A 19369-nucleotide genomic window follows, 5' to 3' on the forward strand; every position below is an offset into this window, starting at 1 on the left:
CTGACGTGGATAGCAGGGACGAGGGGTTAACTGATGGCGGATACCGGCACACTTGATGAACAATCATGTTAGAATTGAAAGACTTCAAGAAGAAAACAAATAAGAGCGACACCTTAAGCGCTCAGGTCAAACCATGCCATCCCATTGGAGAAGCCACGGTCATTGACATAGGAAACAAAGCAAAAGAGTGTCCGTACCTGAGCGTGTAGATTGCCCTGACCTTCAAGTGGTGTTTATCGGCCTGCCACCGGAAAGCCCAAGCTGCTTTCCACTTCTCAAGTGCTCTGCGGCTGTCGACGCAATACCACCGAAATATAGTGAAGTTGTGCTGGATATGAGTCGCGACGGTATATCAGATTGTGCACTTTTAGGTGTATGTGGGAGATACCGCTTGCTGGGGAGAGCGAGGGTATTTGAAGTCTGGGGGAGGGGGGTTTAGGGCGTGGCCGATCAATTTCTAGGCGCACATAAACGTCGATCTGGATTTAAACTGGCAGCCAACTGCGCTTCATTCAAGCTGCTTTGAGCTTCTTCGGTGTTCTGCGGCCGACGGCCACCGAAATCGGGTTTACGATGTACACCTGAAGAGTGGACCATCGTTAGCTAACTAGACACAACGACGGAGCACACTCACGGAAGAGAGATGCCGACCTCGAAAAAGCGTATCTCTCGCGTGACACTGTTTTATAGTGTGACATTTCTACTGCGGTTGCAAATGCAAGATCCCGATACTTCCCACAAAGTACGGAGGACACATCGGGAACGGGAGATAAATATCTCCATCCCACCCGCTTGGACACAAGTAGCCTCTCTTAATCCCAAACCTCAATAGCACCACTTGAATCTCGAAGGAGTTCTCCGCTCTCACCAAACAAATGCAGCTCTTCATCATCCTCATTGCCCTCCTGGCTGGTCGCGCCATAGCCAACCCCATGAACCTCAAAAAGCGCGATGTCTGCTGTGAATCAGGCAGTGAATATAAAGATGTCTGCTGCGCTGAATATGTATGTTGTTAAACATGGGTCTATGATATGTTTGCTGATGATGAATAGTGTCTTGCCATTGGACAAACTGGTAACAGCTGCGAGGGAAAGTATGCTCCTCTTCTTCATCTCCTCTATAACAGTTCGAGTGTTGATGTGGCTAATTCGAATGGTAGCAAGTGCGCCTGCCAATAGTTCCGTTCAATCGATGAATAGACAAGCCCGTGTATCGATGGTGGATTTGATGGGTGTTTATTGGTAACCTGGAATTCTCAATGGAATGATATGTTTCACGGGTTATGCTGGAGTACTCAACCAGCACCGCATGGATGATCTCTAGCTCCGATGTGTCATTGTTCGATGACCGTTATGTGAACTAGCTCCAGTTCTCCCGTACAATGTACATTGACAAATTTTGCAAAGCCCGGATGTTTGAGTAATCACACTGTTCGGAGTAATGTACAGGGATTTGTGTCAGCACTCATCTATAACTAGTGCGGGCTTCCTAGAAAGGAAGTAGAATGTCGTGGGGCTGTGGATACACTACCAAATGCTCTTCACAGACAGGCTTCTGGAGCCGAATCGGCGAAATCACGGCGTTCTATTTGCATCCGACGTTAACCTGGGATTTTGAACCCTGATGCATTTTCGGAGACATATAACCAATGATAATCCAGCTAGATGCCCCACGAAGTTTTACTACCCTTTTAGGAAATCCCCGCTATATCGAACTATGTCACAGCTCCTACGCCGTCATGCCGGTCGACTGGACTATATCCAGGGGATTCTCGTCACGAGAGGTATAAATACCCTTCGGATCCTCACCATGTCTGCTTGTATTTCACCACTTCTTCAATACTTCCCCCACAAGTCACTTGAATCCATTCGAAACAATGTCCACCAGAGCAGCCCAAGTGGAAGAATACGGCTGGGGAGCTGTGCCCATCAACCCCAAGTGGTTCGCTCCTACCAAGGCTCCAACTCCCCAGCTCGTCAAAGACAAGCCTCTCCCTGGCACTCAGGTCGCCAAAGCAGCCCTGGAGTACGCCAAGGCAGAGCTCCCCGCGCATACCTTCAACCACAGCATGCGCGTTTTCTACTACGGTACGCTTTTTCCTCAACTCTCGTATTTGTGCTTTACCCTGTTTAATACTTTGTTTGCGCAGGCCTCGCTATCGCCAGACAACACTTCCCCGCCTGGAAATTCAGCGACGAAACCTGGCTTCTCACCTGTCTGTTCCACGACATTGGGACTATCGACAAGTACACCCGCGACGTGTTCATGTCCTTTGACATCTACGGTGGTGTCGTGGCCCTGAACGTCCTCAAGGAACAGGGTGCTCCGTCGCCGCAGGCTGAGAGCGTGGCGGAGGCAGTCATGCGGCATCAGGATTCGGTCCGTGTTGGGACGATTCATACGGTTGGGTTGTTGATTCAGTTGGCTACGCAGTTTGGTATGTTATTATTCCCTCCTCTTATGGTATGAACGGAGTGGGTGCTGATTTCGGGCTCTAGATAACGTCGGTGCTCACAAAGAGTATGTCCATCCCGACACCGTCAAGGATGTTACTGGCCATTACCCGCGCCGCCAGTGGTCCAAGTGCTTCTCGAGCAAGTTGAGGGAGGAGATTGGGCTGAAGCCTTGGTGCCATACTACCGCTGAGGGTGAGAGCTTTCCGCATGATATCGAGCACAATGCTCTGATGGAGCCGTATGATGGATTGTTTTAATCATAGTTTCCAAAGATCGGTACATGTGCCATAAGTATATTGAGAAAGAATAAATATCTTGGCATTCATAAATCGAAGTAAATGCAAGTGAGTTTACTTATATTGTTTTACTGAGTCAAACACAAATGATGCGCTACCATAATCACAAGTGCCGTAAATAAACGTAAAATGGTATCACTGCAATTCGTTAGTACAGCTTTATAATATTGGAAAGAAAGAGGGAGCTCACCAGGAAATAATCAGCAACAGGTTTCTTCGCCGGCATACCCCTCGTATCCTGCGCGGCCGCCTCAAACACCCTGTACCGTCTCCCCGGACTAACAACCGAAGAACCGACGCCATTAGAGCCCATCAAAAGACCATTACTCCGTCCGTATTCGCCACTATTTCGTGCCACCGTTCCGCCGTTACTCGTATCTTCGCCAAGTTCCAGAATCGCAGCCACATTTCCGCAGCGGTAGCAGTAGTTCGGGGCGGACCAGACCGTAACGATTCCGCCGTCGAACATCTCCTTGTACCCTTCCATGACGAGCTGATGGGCACGCGCAACAAGGGAGAGGTCATTGGTGTAGTTGAATCCTTTGACAATATCGCCGCCAAAAAGGAAACCGGCGCCGCGAGGGCTGAGACCCCAGCCTTCGATTTCGTCTGGGTCGGACCAGAGGAGATCGCACATGGGCCCTTCGTGGGGGACCTCTTGCTTGCGATCGATAAGGCGGATTTTGTCGACGGACTCGATGGCGGGGGAAAGACCGCCGTGCACGCAAAGGACTGCACCTGTTCTGCTGGTGTTGCCGTAGCTGCCAGACCCGGAGCCTGATGCGCCTGTGCCTGGGGCTCCGGACCGCAATGGTGCCTGGCTTGAGTTACCTGGTGCAGCGGAGATGTCTCTTGGTGGGGAAATGTTTCTCGAATCGGTTGATGTATTGGATGACGATCTTTGTCGTCGTCTGTAGGTGCTCACGGTGACTTCTCCTTTGGAATTGAGGACTTCGGTTTCCAGCTCCCCGTCGTCAATCGGCATCATGGCTTGAGTGCTCTCCACGTTCGACACAGACGGTTCCAGCTCAGAACTTGCCCCCAACACGAGAGCGCCCAGCGCCAAGTAATCAAACACTTCACAACAGTATCGCCATACATTTGCGCTGCCATATTTTCGAATGCATTCATCGTAGAAACCATACACGGTTGTAATCTGGCGCGATTCGTGGTTCCCACGAATAAGGGTCATACGGTCAGGATATCGGACTTTTAGGCAAAGGAGGAGGAGGAAGGATTCGAGAGAGTAAAACCCGCGGTCAACAAAGTCGCCCATGAAAAGGTAGTTGGTATCGGGAACGTCGCCCCCGACCCGGAAAAGTTCCATCAAGTCATGAAACTGGCCGTGGATATCTCCACAGATCGTAACTGGAGCATCCACCGAAACCACATTTCCTTCTTCGATTAACAGCTCGCGCGCTTTGTAGCAGAGTTCTCGGACTTGGGCTTCGGGTATCAAACGACAGGCGCGCAGTTGCGCGATCGCCCTACAGAACCGGTATTAGCATCCTCCAATCCCCTGGTATCAGAGATAAAGCAACGCACTCGTCCAAGTCGCTCATGGTGATTCAATGTAACGAACGGTTTTGTACTCGACAGAATGGGACTGTCGGCGTCTGAGCGGGTTAGAAGATCAGTGGGTCCTGGATAAGGGCGAGAGAGGTCAAGTGAGCTTGGAAGAAGAGCACCCGCAGCAGAGTCAAGAGGGAGAAGAAATCGTTAGGTGTAGAGAAAAAGCAGAGTCATCTTCGTCTGGAACATATCCCGACCGGATCCCCGCTATAACTGTCCTTTAAATGATGGAAGTAGATGAGATGGCAGAGGGAGAGATGATGTTATTTTTGCTCTTTTTTTGCCCGCGCGTCGAGACGACTTTCGCGCTGTGCTGTCTGGACGGGGCCGCAGCCAATCAGGTAGCCGGTAGATAAGATTAGATCTGATCGCCAAGGCGAGGCCGAATTCTCGCAAGTCTGACTTGACTCGGCGGAACCGCATCGCTCAACGGCCGCAGCCCCCAAACATACACACTTCAATTGGAGAGGCCATGGATTATATTTAAGGGCCTTATCAATTGCTTTTGGCTTTGTCATTGAGGTATGTGATCTTTCCGAATTTCCGGTTGGACCTCCACATTAATCGTACGTCACAACAGACACAGACACAGACCCTCCGATGTTACTCTAACGACGCAATTCCAACCGCAATTACTCCCGTTTTTGCTTTTCCTCACCAATTGATCATGCCGCCTCACCTCCATCCCCGGTCCCGGTCGACGGCCTCACTTTTTGCCACGACCCTCCTAGCCTCTTTGGTGGTTGTGGGTTTACCACACGTTTTTCCATGCCCCGCCCCGCGTCGCACACTTGCCGATTCTGAGATGACGGTCACAGCAGATGGACAACAAGTCCAGAGAATTAGGCGACGGAGGAGGAAGGATGCAGAAATGCTCGATCGGGAGAACACATCATTCCCGACGACTCAACCGGCCGACGAAGAGGTGTCGACTTTCTTCCAGATGGAGGCGGAAGCAGAGAAACTGGAACACGTCCGGAGACAATGTCCAGTGCCTAAACCCAGTGGGGTTTTGGGAGATCTATTAGGATTTTCGAATCAAAAGGATACCTCGCAACAGCAGGGGAGGGAAGAATTTTAAGGGTCGGTTCATTTCGATGGATGGAAAAAAACAAACGGCTTAACCGGGATTTTGAGGGAAAGAACAAAAAAGCATTTGGTCTCATTTTACAGTTATTATACTCGCAAGGTTCTAATGAGGACTAATTGGTTTAGAGGGTCAAAAAGGGTGTCTGTTTTTGGGTACTAGCGTTATATCCCATCATTTTCTGTACAGATAGTCACTGCAACATTTTACGATTGACAGCTATTGTGTTATTATGCCTGCATACCAATCAACGATTACATCTCATACAACCCATCAATCTGGCGAAGTCTGCAGTATTCCGTAGCCCCGGTTGTCATCTGTTGTGATATCAAAACAAACGCGCTAAGCCGAAAAAGGATAAACCCCATTGGCCCACGGCCTGAGGCAACACGCAACATCTGCAATTTGAGATTACAGACAAGCATGCCAGATCGCGTGCCATAATGGCGTTGACGAGCTTATTATACGACCTCCTCTTCAACCCGCGACACACAAGATGGATGGGCCCTCTCTTCGTCCTGGGCGACGCCCTGCTTTGCGCCTTGGTGATCTGGAAAGTCCCATGTGAGACCTCGCGCATTCTATCGTCGTAAACAACCACGCTAACTATCTGGGCGCACTACAGATACTGAAATCGATTGGACAACGTACATGCAACAAGTATCGCTGTACATCTCCGGCGAACGCGATTACACCCTGATCAGGGGCTCGACCGGACCCCTCGTCTATCCCGCCGCTCACGTATACATCTACAGCATTCTCTACCATCTTACCGAACAAGGACGGGATATCTTTTACGGTCAGATACTGTTCGGGTTGCTCTATATCACCGTGTTGGGGTTGGTGTTGGCGTGTTATCGACAAACGGGGACTCCGCCGTATCTATTCCCGCTGCTTGTGCTCTCGAAACGGCTGCATAGTATTTTTATGCTGCGGCTGTTTAACGATGGCGTCGCAGCGCTGGCTATGTGGGGTGCTATTCTGTTACTTATTAATAAGAAGTGGGCAGCCGGAGTGGTTGTTTGGTCGGTGGGCGTTGGGATTAAGATGACCATGTTGCTACTTGCGCCTGCGATTGCAACTGTCACGGTGCTCAGTCTAGGTTTGTTGCCGAGTATTAGACTAGGGATTATAGCAGTGCTTGTCCAGGTACGTCTTTGCCTTGGGGTCTACTTCCATGTGCTCTATGGCTGACGGGAATGGTACAGGTTTTGCTGGCCATTCCCTTTATCCAAGCAGACCCTGTTGGATACGCCTCGCGCGCGTTTGAACTGACTAGGCAGTTCATGTTCAAATGGACGGTCAATTGGAGGTTCGTGGGTGAAGAGGTCTTCCTATCTAAGAACTTCTCGCTGGGTCTTCTAGCGCTACACGCCGTCCTCTTGACTGCCTTCTTTTCCACAACCTGGCTGAAACCATCAGGTTCCAACTTGTTCGGATTCATCCGCAGCACAATCAAGGGACGCCAACACAGAGTGGTGCTCTCCAAACCATTCATCATGACGGTTATGTTGACATCTCTCGCGATTGGATTGTTCTGCGCAAGGTCCCTGCATTACCAATTCTTTGCTTATCTTGCCTGGGCAACACCCTTCCTGCTTTGGAGAGGTGGATTCCACCCCGTGTTGATATACGCAGTGTGGGCATTGCAGGAATGGGCTTGGAATACGTATCCCAGCACCAACGCCAGTTCCCTCGTCGTTGTTCTCTCGCTTGCTGCTCAGGTGCTTGGTGTTTTGGCGAATGGGTCCAGGGCCTTTGATGCTCAGCATCAAAAGCCTGACGGCAAAGCCAAAGTTCACACGCAATGAGCCCTTCGCTATCCTGTAGTTTTCAAAAATAAAATCTTTCGTGTCGTTCAATGCGGTAGATATTGGGTCGATTATGCGTCAGACTCGTCGGATGAAGGCATCTTGCCGACGTTCGATTCCTCTTCTTCATCGTCCGAATCCTCATTCCTTGCGACAGGCTGCTTGGCGAATTCCTCGGGCCTAGTAGATCATAACCCATTAGCATAAACCATCCCTCTCCATCCATTGTCCCGGTAAAACTCACCAAAACGGCGCCTTCCGCCAAGCCTTCTCATCCCTCACAATATTCACAATCTCGCCTTGCAGCTTATTATCCCGATCCTCGAGCGCATTCGTATCAACGACAACAAACGACCCCCGCTTCATCCAGATAGTAGACCGAAAGCGAGCAGGTAATTCCACCAGCACGGATTCTTTCGAGGGAAATTCGACCTGGTAGATGTTTTTTCCGGTGGCTTTGATGACCTTCGCAATGGTCTGGCCTTGCGATAGTTCGTCTGGTGGGGTGAGGGTTTCTTCGGCGGTTGCGAGGACTTTTCGGCGGGGAGGAGCCATGGTGTTTTATTAGGGTTGTGAGTTGGGAAGTTGAGGGTATGGATTTGAAGTGTAGTGTTAGAATACAGGTATTGTTTCTGTTGTTGTTTGTCTGGGGAGATGAGAGGGTAGTGGTGAAGGTAGAGAAATTTTAGCTTGTCCCAGAATTTCTTCCGAGCGGCGGGACCGTGGGGTGTCTTCTAGATCTAAACCGCATACTACTACGAGGTCATTCTTCAAATACAGGTGCCAATAGAGAAGGTATTATTTTGTTGTACCTGAATTATAGTTACTACATCAATAAATGTTTGCGACGTCGACCAGCAGTAATGACGTCCCCTGCGTACAATGTATAGTTTCCCATCCTCTCAGCTAAGCATCTCTTGAACAGAAGTACCGTTGACTCGTCTACGATCGTGATTCCAATTGCAAGTGGCCCTATATATTGTGCGTCCAGTAACGTCCTAACGCATAGAAAGCCATAGTCCAGAGTCCACGAAGGCTGGACAATTAATGTGTATAAAGTTGGCTTTAGCGGTCCATGAGAAGAACGGGAGTGGGAAGGTCCATTCACTGCGAGGAAATACGGCTTAGAATATCCTCGATTCGTGATGCACACCACAAGAGACTGGCGAGATCTGCGTTATGTTGCAGTCAAAAGACCGCATCTTCATGTGGGACAAGCTTGGGGATACTGTTTGTGAGATAACCAAACCCAAAGACTTGGATTCAATTATTAGAGCTATGATTGAGAAGGAAGAGAAGACCTTGAGAAAGAAGCTGGTGTGGCCGATGAGATATTGGGCGAGAATAGATCAGCCATTATCAAGTCCAGCAATGTTAGCTTCACCTTGAAGGATCCTTGCAACTTTTCCTGCAGAGAGCAAATCTTGCCAGTACATAACACTGCCGTTTGTTTGCCCTTGCGTCTACAAGTGGCCTTACCAGGAACTTTAAGATAATGCGATAATGCAAGCTGGGATCATTTGCTCAATTCGGGGGATCGTGCATTGGATTGTACAGGGAATCCTTGCAGACTGCATCGAGTGCTCTGCACGAGACAACCCTATAGGGTTCTGATACCGAGACGGGATGACACTGCGCAATGACGGCTTCTGTGGTCTGGATGTGTTCAAGATGGATGAAGCCTTTTGTAAATTTTGAGTTCTCAACAATTTCCACACTCGTGATGTCAGGAGTCAAACATCCTATCTTGTACATACATAGTATGCACATTGTCTTTCCAACAGCGCACATGACCCTAGTTCCGACATGGTTGTATGTCGCAAGGGATACTGCTGCGCTGACAACTCGGCTGCATGAAGAATCCAGGTTCAGCTCAGCTCTCGTGCGCCCCGGAACCCACCCGACAGTTGGAGGACTCGACCCGAGATGCTCCTCAGCCAATGGAAGCTGTCTCTCGGGATGTTTTGCAGATCCAGACAATCTCGTGGCGGAAAAGACCGTAGGTTGAGACACCTATGTGGCGGTGCCATTGACAGGGTTGTAAGTCGATGATGACGAGAGATATCACCGTGGCCCAATTGAGTCCGTGTCTGTCTATCTTCCGTCAAGGTGGGTTGGGTATTCCTTTGGAAACCGGACGGACTTGGGCGTTGTACCTCTGGATTGAAGTCAATGTCGAGACCATTCCATGGTCTTCCTATTTATTTTTCCGGGCGTTCAATGACATTAATAGAGGGTCATTCAACAACCGGGCAACCGGGCAACAAGGGCAGCAGCCGGAACCGTTCCGTCGTCTAATGTTTTGCAAGCAATCATCATTCGCTAGCAATATAACTGCATAGCTGTATCTGACTTGTCCTCGCTCCCTCGGTGTACTCCGTAGTGTGTACTCCATAGTAGTATGATTCCATTCGCGAACAGGCATTCATAGCCCCTGTCAAGCTTTTTTCTTTTCCCTTTTTTTTCCCTTCTTATTTTTCAGAGCCACAATAAATCAGCCTGATCGGCCTGATAACCTAATCCATCCCTCTGTCTGTACACTGCAGTGCCTAACATTGACCGTAAAGAGCAGTGTGGTGTAGGCGGTATCTGGATTGGGATACTTTCTGCGTCTGGGACAAATTCTTTTTTTTTTCTACCCCCGGGGCATTCCTTTAGACGAGAGGAATATTAGACGAGAAGTATAGAGACAGACTCTGCTTCAGAGGCGAAACAAACAATTCTCCAGGACGAATAACCGCAAACACCCACAACAATAACAACACAACAAAATCCCTGGGCAGAATCGGACCGGAATCTCCCCTCAAAAGAAGGTTCGTTATTCAACGGCCCAGTGTCTCACATTTTTCTTGTCTCTTTCTCTCTCCTCTTCTCTCTTTTTCAATCCACTTCGTCCTTCATAATAATATAATATAATATAATTTCTTTCGTTGTGGTTGTGGTGGTGGTCGCCCGTTGCCTGTTTCATTTCCACCCACTCCTCCCCTGCACCTGTCAACAACAAGACACCGTGAGTACTAGAGACCGACAGCCCCGCGACACTTCTTCCCACAACACCCTTTTTCCACTCACCCACACGCATCTTTTTCGCTTTATTTTACTTTGTTTTAATCTCTTCTTCTCTTTATTTAGAGGCAAGGGAGAAAAAAAGGTTTGATTTCATTATCGAGCTGTCATCTGTGTTCCGAGGATCGGCTTTGCGGTACATACAACGCCCTCCTCCGACTCCTTCGCTATTGAGCCTCCCTTTCCCTTCGATCGCCCCACCGTTAAACTACAATTACAGCTATCAGTCACGACAATAACGATAACCCCCAGTCAGTGACTAAATCGCCAAAATGGACGGGGACGAGCTCATTGCCTCGGTCTATCGCAAGATCGAGAGGGAAAAGGCCCTCATCACCGCTGCGACCAACATGCGGCAGTCCACCGATAACCCCCTCGTCCAACAACGAGTCGACGCGAACATCCGCGATGGCCGGAAAAATATCGCCTACCTGGAGGAGAAGATGAGAGAGCTTCAGATCCGTCGAATCGAGCACGATGGTGGCGGTTCCCCCACCGAAAGCCGTCATCCGTACGGAGGGAATCCGGCTGCCTCGGGACCCGTACCTCCTCCGAAAGATTATGGCTACGGGGGGAATGAGGAATACGATGATGCTGCTGGTGGCTTTCCGCAAGGAGGAGCAGGCTCCATGCCATCGGGCGCTCCGTTTTCTGATCCCCGTCCGTTTGCCCCGGTGCCCAAGGCCAGGCCGAATTACACTAAGCTTGGTACGTCACCTTACTGGGGTCCTAAGCAAGAGGATACATTGGTTTGGAAGAAGACTAATTGATTGTTCATTGTCGTGCAGACTTGATCAAATATGACACGCAGTATCTCGGTCCGAAGATCCAACTCATGTTGTCCCAGCTCGAATTCAAGTTGAGTGTCGAAAAGCAATACAAAGCCGGTATTGAGAAGATGGTCCGTCTCTATCAAGATGAAGGGGATAGGAAGAGTCGCGCCGATGCAGAGGGTCGACGGATTGAAAGCAACCAGAAAATCCAATTGCTCAAGCAAGCACTTAAGCGATACGAAGACCTCCATGTCGACATTGAATCTTCGGATACCCCCGACGGTATGAATTCTTCTCGTCTTGGATGGAAATGGACGAACACTGACCCGTGACCAGATGAAAGTCTTAGCACCCCCAACATGCGCAAACCCTTGACGGGTCTGTTGACGATGCGCATCCAGGCTGTCAAGGATGTCGATCATGCGGCAAGCTCCAGATTCTCTCGTGGTCCGGAAACATTCGTTGTTCTTAAAGTCGAAGACGCCATTAAAGCGAGAACGAGGGCGACCCGGTCAGACAGGTGGCAGGATGAAGCCTTCAGCATCGATATCGAAAAAGCCAATGAAATCGAATTAACGGTGTACGATAAATCCGGGGATCGACCTACGCCAATCGGTATGCTTTGGGTTCGTATATCGGATATCGCAGAAGAAATGCGTCGTAAGAAAATCGAGACCGAGTTCAACGCCTCCGGCTGGGTATCTGCCGACAAGATGGAACACGGTAGCTCGACGGCGCGACCAGATCCTTCCGCTGCCCTAGGATCTCCCCAGAACCCAGGTCCGGCAGGGCCAACTGTCGCCGCAGGGCAAAGTCAAGGGGGTGCTGGCGGTCCTTCAACAAGCCATGTCATGGTCGATTCTTGGTTTGCATTGGAGCCTGTTGGCCGGATTCATCTGTCAATGAGCTTCGGTAAGTGTCGGGATTTGAGCCTTATGTTCCTCTGCGATAGTTGGTTACTGATGTCTATATGCAGCCAAACAATTGAAGGATCGACGACCATTCGATATCGGATTGAACCGTCAAGGTGCCGTCCGTCAGAAGAAGGAAGAAGTCCACGAGAAGCAAGGACACAAGTTCGTCACGCAGCAATTCTACAACATCATGCGTTGCGCTCTTTGCGGCGACTTTTTAAAATATGCTGCCGGCATGCAGTGTGCCGATTGCAAGTATACCTGTCATCGCAAGTGCTATCCCAAGGTCGTCACCAAATGTATCAGCAAGGCCAACTACGAGACCGATCCCGACGAGGAGAAGATCAACCACCGTATCCCTCATCGTTTCGAAGGATTTGCCAACATCTCGGCTAATTGGTGTTGCCACTGCGGTTATTTGCTTCCCTTTGGACGCAAGAGTGCCAAGCGATGCTCAGGTATTTGGAACCATGGAGAAATTGTGACAGAGGCACGAGAGACCACTGACCCCTTTCGCTTTTTTTCTTCTAGAATGCGGTCTCGCCTGCCACGCTCATTGCACGCATTTGGTACCTGACTTCTGTGGCATGTCCATGGAGGCAGCGAACCAGATCTTGGAGACACTGATTCGTGCAAAGAATCACAACAAATCAACATCTGTTAGTTCCGGTCTCAGCGGCCGCACCCTTCGACCAGGCGGCCCGCCTCAAGCCCCCCAAGATAACGCAGCACTTGCATACCCACAAAAGCCAGTCGAGGGCCCTTACGGGGGACCACCCCCTAGACGGGCTTCTGCCGAAGCTGTGAGCGCCGCCACTAACTCGTATATGCCACCACAGTCACCAACTGCCGTTGCCCAGCGGCAACAGATGCCCCTAAGGACCACGCCCACAGCAGGTCCTGCCGCCGCAGCTGCCGCGGCAGCAACAGGGTTGCGTTCTCCTCAGCAGCCTCCAGGTATGCCTTCTTCGAACTTGGTCGATAGCAAGATAATACTAATGCATGGCTTTGCAGTCGACATGGGTCGCCCAGTACAGCCGCCGCCACAGCCGCAGCCGCCCTCTCACGCGCCGTACGATCCCTCTGCCTATGTTTCTTATCAACAGCAAGCTATGCCTCCGCCACAAGCAATGCAAAAGGTCGGCTCACCGTATGGCATGCCTTCGCCGCAACAGCCTATTCCTGTAATGCAACCGCCGGTCCCTGTTAAGGAAGACATTCCTTCAGCGCAACCCAAGGTTCGGATTGGACTGGACCACTTCAACTTCCTTGCTGTGCTTGGTAAGGGTAACTTCGGTAAGGTGATGTTGGCGGAGACGAAGAGTGCCAAGAAGCTCTATGCCATCAAGGTGTTGAAGAAGGAGTTCATCATCGAGAACGACGAAGTGGAAAGCACCAAGTCTGAGAAGCGCGTCTTCTTGGTTGCTAACAAGGAACGTCACCCCTTCTTGCTGAACCTTCACGCCTGTTTTCAGACAGAGACCCGTGTGTACTTTGTCATGGAGTACATCAGTGGTGGTGACCTGATGCTGCACATTCAACGAGGCCAGTTTGGTTTGAAGCGCGCACAGTAAGGCTCATGCAATAGTTAATGAAAGGGATGGAAGCTAATATGCTGATAGGTTCTACGCCGCGGAAGTCTGCCTGGCTCTCAAGTATTTCCACGAGAACGGTGTTATCTACCGTGATTTGAAGCTGGATAATATTCTTCTCACCTTGGATGGTCACATTAAGATTGCAGACTACGGTCTCTGTAAGGAGAACATGTGGTATGGCTGTACCACCAGCACGTTCTGTGGTACTCCTGAGTTTATGGCTCCTGAGGTAAGTCAATACGGGTTATCATATCCATGGACAAGTTTTATTGACCCCAAATCAGATTCTCCTGGACAAGAAATACGGCCGCGCTGTTGACTGGTGGGCGTTTGGTGTCCTCATCTACCAGATGCTCCTCCAGCAGTCTCCCTTCCGTGGTGAAGACGAAGATGAAATTTACGACGCTATTCTCGCTGATGAGCCTCTGTACCCGATCCACATGCCTCGTGACTCGGTTTCGATCCTCCAGAAGCTGCTCACCCGTGAGCCAGAGTTGCGTCTCGGTTCGGGACCAACGGATGCTCAGGAAGTCATGTCTCATGCTTTCTTCCGGAACATCAACTGGGATGACATCTACCACAAGCGTGTACCCCCGCCATTCCTGCCTACCATCAGCAACCCCACCGATACCAGCAACTTCGACACGGAATTCACCAGTGTTACTCCGGTTCTTACGCCGGTGCAATCAGGTAAATCCCTATACAACCCAATTTTTGTCAGCTTCAGTTTTATACTAACAACGTCGCAGTCCTCTCCCAGGCCATGCAAGAAGAATTCCGGGGCTTCTCTTACACTGCGGACTTTGCTTAATCTTACTACCACCCCCCTCCCGCTTGAAACGTCTTTCTTCTATTTTGTTGTGTTTATGATTATGTGTATGTCAAAAGAGAAGTTGGGTTCGTTGAAACAAATGTTTTCTCTTATAGTTCTTTCTTCATCTTATTGCACTGGACACGCTGCTTGACATACCCATGACAGTTTCTCTTTTGAGTCTCGGCGTGAGTATGCGCCGATTTGATATGGTAATGAAAAAGAGCAATGTAATTCCCGGGTCTGTTGTACTTCACTTCTTGATGCCTCCTAATATGGTAGAGAGGATAAAGTAGAGACGGTGAACCGTGAATCGTAAAGGTATTATAGAATATTGGATTGATCCTCGATCTCCCTTCCCTCCTTCACTACTCTTCAACTCGCTTTTCCAGCTCTTCCTCTATCATTACCACCTTTCATCTTAATTCTATCGAACTCGAGTCATTCATAGGACTAACCGAGAACTGGACAAACACTCAACGCTCAACGCAGTCTTGCATTTCAATAGAATCCGTCAATGGAAATATTCATCATGACCCTCCGGTTTCTTCTATTGTCTTGAAGCATACTCTCCCGCTAGTTATATGGCCGTCGTATCGATCTAACCCAGAGAGTAGGACTGGTTCACAATTCGAAGCCTCTCGAACACCTGCGAGGCTTCTGCTCATCTCTCGCAGCAAACTCGTCTACCGCAGCAAACTCATCTCATCCATTTGGTGGAACATAAGAGTGACTACAAAGTCATTAAGTTCTTGGCTGCTTTATCACGAAGGCGTCAGAGGTGTTAGTGAGTATGCGTATATAATAGCAGGCATTGCAGATGCTAATATTATGTTTCGTCCATGCAGAGCTCACAAATCGAGACCATCACGCAGAGGATTTGCCCACGACATTGAACAATGCGATCGCCTCCGGCCACGTGCTTACTATTAGGAGAGATCTTGTTCTATTCCACCAGGATCTTTTGCATCAAATTACTGGTGTCGTAAATACAGCGAACAAAACCGTGGTACAACATTTTGGTCATTCGGAAAACCATACCATATTGTGTTAGATTGGGTAACGTTCGAACGTGAGCAACGTAGTTATGGTTCATAATTCTAGTTTTGCGTCTCGTATACCAAATAGATATGGACAGTGGACAGTGTCGAAATAACTTTGCACGAGCTCGGCACCCAATATTCAAGTCATCCAAGCAGTTGAAAAGCAGGAAAACCTGAGAATGGCCGTATCCAGACATCCAAAGATAGCACGGATACGCTAACAAAATTTTGGCTCTCTTCCTCCAAACCAGAGTGAAAGGTACTCAGTGTTATTCTTGGTCTACCCTGAAGTAGAAGCATTAATGCAAGCTTAGTTCTGCTCGTCTAATTAGTATTTAGCTCAGTTATTATACGTACTTCATTCTTGGGAGAGTTTAACGGGAAGGCACACTATTTGCATAGTGGTCAATGGGAGACATAAAGGACCTCAAAAAGTGTCGATTTTTTTTCCCCTTCTCACGCGTTCTCGGTCCTTTTGTCAGCCTTAATTCCATTGAAGTGAGGCTTATCATTTATCATCTCATCTTTTCACTTGAAAAAGCCCTGACTTTCCTCAGCAGCAAATCTCCAGAGCCTAGAATCAATGTGTCTTTTCCTTTCTGAATGTGTCAGTGACTTGGGATTGGCATTTGGATAGGCACGCCGGATTCTGTCCTCTGTATGGAGTGTCGGTTTATCGGTCATGGAGTCTGCATACTCCTCGAGTACCTATCAAAGGGACCCGTATCTCTCATTACCTATTAGCAGCATAGCAGCATGGATATCCCTGCTAGTGTGGTTTCAACTCAACGCTCTTCCCAAATCGAAAACTAACATTATTGATGGCTCCTGGTCCCACTGCTGCCTTTGAGCTAGGGGAGAGAATCCGAACGATATCCCCTGAATTTTGAATTTCAGCATAACCATAGAAGCCTTTCTCCGTGGCCTACTTAACCATATCTTCTTGCACAGTACGACCGCGTCTGGTAGTATTCCTAGGTTGAACATCACATTTACCGACTACTGATGGTGGCGCTTCCAGGATAATCGTGTTATAGTATCCAATGGGTGAGCTAATAAAAACTAAGGGCCTTGAGCTTGACGAAATTCCTAGTGTCAACCGAGAGGAAACGCCAGATCTATTGCTTTACCTTTAGATACAAAAACACCATACCGACTGTCTATACCTTTGGGAAAAAGTATTTACTCATTCTAGAAATTACCTTGTAGCAATAAATGTTCGAACTGTAATTCTTAGTAAGAGCAAAGCATGATTCGTCGTTTTATCAAGCATTGGATAACCTCGTCCTTTTTCGAGTTGAAACTTGAGCACAAGCAAAAGCAGTATTAACTGAACACAATTTCCACGGTCCTCAACAAATTTTGTAGAGAAAAACAAAGCCCATGTCACGCTCGCTTGTCGGGAAAGTCCAGCACGCACCCGTTCTCTCATCTCACAGATCCCTTCAATCACACAGGTCGAACTGTTGTCAAGCAGGATCCTAATCCTGTATCAGGTCTCCATTACCAACCGTTCATCCTAGTTCCGAAAAAGAGAAAGAAGTTCCTCCGCTGCCGACTCCCGTTCAACCAACCAATTCCGACGTTTCGAACGGTGTCCCTGAGCTCATAACCTTCTTCATCTGCGTTTTCATTGCTATTCATAAGGCGCTGACGCTCCTCACTCTCACGTTGCAGATTGTTTTTGCGCCTTTTAAGCCCCCAGAAGTCAGCACCTAGTAAACACTGTGTGGATAGGTTTTCTATACCATTCACTTGTATCACCCCTTTACACTTCTCACGAGAAGACGGATAAACTCCACAGCAAGCATCAAACCGGCAGGAAGGCATTAAAAGCTTGTTATCTCCCGGTTCATCCCAACCTGGGCAATTATCGGCGATAGTAAAAATTGTAAATACTTGACTGAAGGAGGTCCAAAACATGTCGAGGACCATCTAGAAGAATTTGGCACACACATCCTCAGGCTTCTTGTACAAATAGACAACGAACTACTTGATGCTAAGGGCGACCGCAGAGACAAGATATCCGATTATGTCGAGCGGTTTAAGATAACCCCATATTTCAAGCAGGCCGTTAACGATCTTAGCAAGTTTGATGAAAGCCATTTGGAAAGAAAGAGCGTAGAAAGGTACTTTTTTTGGGTGGGGGGTAAAAACAAGCAATGAGGAGGTAGTTGTCGAGTTATGATAGGAAGAAGTGTGAGAACAGATGTCATTCGCTTTCTCAAATTTGTTCAGCATTCACTTCTAACAACTTGTTTCTCTCTGTTGTACATGCGGCTACAACTTCTTGTCATTTACTCTGTTTCTCTCTGAGAACTAGGCTATTTCCAGAACATCATCCCATGTTGGGGTGCCCTATACAGCTTCGCCCAGATAGGCAATATAGATGATGGGTGGGTTCATGTATGTACAATCAATCATATGCCGCACGAACTGTAACCCTTAAAAGGATAATACATAATACGTCAACGTCTGCGACTACAACTCTCGCCGTTTTTATTTCCTTACCACTCAGAACAAGAACGTACTCATGCTTACCAGTGAGTTCCCAACTAGAAATCCTTTCGAACTGAACGATTAACAAACATTTTAGCTCCTGCTTTCGAACAGGGTACAGAGCCTTTACTATTACCCCCGGGCTTCAATATGAACAAAGAAGCCATCCTCGGAATCCTACACAACCATGACCTCCTGACACAGACCGTATGGCCTGATCATAAAGTAATTCCTGTCTACTAACGTCAAATATGACAACTTACATCGTCAAAACCTTTCTTTTTCGAATTAAGATCGATGCTATATTAACTAATACCGACCATGGGGTTTCGGTCTTGGGAGCACAGCCTGGAATTAGCTGTCAGACCTGCTGGAGAGTGACGGAAGCAGAAACAGAAGTAGATAACCAGGCAAGGTGATAGTCTAAAAGAGAAGCCATCACAATCGTCAACGGTGACAAGATACTCTTTGGAAGAAACCATTACGGCTCAGGATTATCGGATTGTATGGTGGGCTACCAAGATTTTTGATGGTCATTATCCCAATACGATATTATTGATCGGGCTTTGGGGGGAAGATTGCTGCCGGGGATATTTCTGTGGACTTGGCTGATGCAAGATGCTCAATTCCGGGGAACTTGAAAAAAGACCAGTGTCACCTGTGCAGCTTATTGATATTTGATTCGATTTTTATTATCTTGGCTTTATGGCTATGTTGAATAATCTTCCTTGGTTATTAACGCAATTCAAAATCACTGGTGACGCGATTTAAGCCCTCCGAAGCTATGTCGTATTACGGAAAACGGTCAAGCAACGTAGTAGCGTATCGATCACTCGGTGCACACAGTGATTGTAGATATCCTATTGTCAAAAAAAAAATCCAAGGAAAGAAGGATAGGATTCCAAGGGGGTGTCGTGGTAGACAAGAATGATTTGCATGCGAAATGAGACAGGGAGTTCGACGGTAGGAATCAACTCTACATACAACGCTTAAAATCAATGTGTTAATCCTTACAATTTCCCCGCGTTACCAAAGAACCCCCACAATACTGTGGTAATTATATTAGTGGATGAGGGATAGAAATTGGATGGCGAGAAATAACAAAGGAGGTGTAGTAAAGGAAGTAAAGATAGAACATTCACCACCAAGTCTGCAATGGCAGAAGTAAACTGCTTTGTTTATTTAATATTTTTTATGAATGTATTCTTCATTATCCCTTCATCAATAGGAAAAAGAAATCCAAAGATAGAAGCATGGCTTAAAGAACGGCCTCGATGCTTTCTTTCTTTGCCTTTGTCTGACTCGAGGGCTGTCCCCGAAGAACTGAGCACTTAAACAGCCGGTAATCTCCTTCTCTCTGAGACACTTCTTTCCTTCTCTGAATAATTTTGCACAGTGAAATCGGTAGTTTTCGTGCTTATCGAGCTTTAGACAAAACGGAAAAAC

General features: G+C 48.2%; 6 protein-coding genes across 6 annotated transcripts; 4 read left to right on the plus strand and 2 right to left on the minus strand.

Moving 5' to 3' along the window:
* Positions 1-1876: 1876 nt before the first annotated feature.
* ACHE_41215S (cyanamide hydratase) lies at positions 1877-2713 on the plus strand (the record flags this gene model as incomplete). Its single annotated transcript, XM_043279500.1, has 3 exons — positions 1877-2087; positions 2150-2437; positions 2499-2713. 3 exons carry the CDS (start codon positions 1877-1879, stop codon positions 2711-2713), a joined length of 714 nt encoding a protein of 237 aa, XP_043137173.1.
* Positions 2714-2887: 174 nt separating this feature from the next.
* ACHE_41216A (serine/threonine-protein phosphatase) lies at positions 2888-4314 on the minus strand (the record flags this gene model as incomplete). Its single annotated transcript, XM_043279501.1, has 3 exons — positions 2888-2890; positions 2943-4239; positions 4298-4314. 3 exons carry the CDS (start codon positions 4312-4314, stop codon positions 2888-2890), a joined length of 1317 nt encoding a protein of 438 aa, XP_043137174.1.
* Positions 4315-4991: 677 nt separating this feature from the next.
* On the plus strand, positions 4992-5405 carry ACHE_41217S (uncharacterized protein; the record flags this gene model as incomplete). Its single annotated transcript, XM_043279502.1, has 1 exon — positions 4992-5405. The coding sequence occupies one exon, from the start codon at positions 4992-4994 to the stop codon at positions 5403-5405; it is 414 nt and encodes a 137-aa protein (XP_043137175.1).
* A 506-nt stretch (positions 5406-5911) lies between these two features.
* On the plus strand, positions 5912-7222 carry alg3 (dolichyl-P-Man:Man(5)GlcNAc(2)-PP-dolichol alpha-1,3-mannosyltransferase; the record flags this gene model as incomplete). The annotated part of the gene is made up of 3 exons (XM_043279503.1): positions 5912-5975; positions 6037-6560; positions 6620-7222. 3 exons carry the CDS (start codon positions 5912-5914, stop codon positions 7220-7222), a joined length of 1191 nt encoding a protein of 396 aa, XP_043137176.1.
* A 71-nt stretch (positions 7223-7293) lies between these two features.
* On the minus strand, positions 7294-7777 carry ACHE_41219A (putative eukaryotic translation initiation factor eIF1a-like protein; the record flags this gene model as incomplete). The annotated part of the gene is made up of 2 exons (XM_043279504.1): positions 7294-7402; positions 7467-7777. 2 exons carry the CDS (start codon positions 7775-7777, stop codon positions 7294-7296), a joined length of 420 nt encoding a protein of 139 aa, XP_043137177.1.
* A 2783-nt stretch (positions 7778-10560) lies between these two features.
* pkcA (protein kinase c) lies at positions 10561-14381 on the plus strand (the record flags this gene model as incomplete). Its single annotated transcript, XM_043279505.1, has 9 exons — positions 10561-10996; positions 11077-11343; positions 11398-11973; positions 12038-12433; positions 12507-12932; positions 12990-13545; positions 13598-13799; positions 13855-14260; positions 14320-14381. The coding sequence occupies 9 exons, from the start codon at positions 10561-10563 to the stop codon at positions 14379-14381; spliced, it is 3327 nt and encodes a 1108-aa protein (XP_043137178.1).
* Between the last annotated feature and the right edge of the window lie 4988 nt (positions 14382-19369).

The sequence above is a fragment of the Aspergillus chevalieri genome, chromosome 4 (assembly GCF_016861735.1).
Source record: "Aspergillus chevalieri M1 DNA, chromosome 4, nearly complete sequence".
In the NCBI taxonomy this organism is placed as follows: Eukaryota; Fungi; Ascomycota; class Eurotiomycetes; order Eurotiales; family Aspergillaceae; genus Aspergillus; species Aspergillus chevalieri.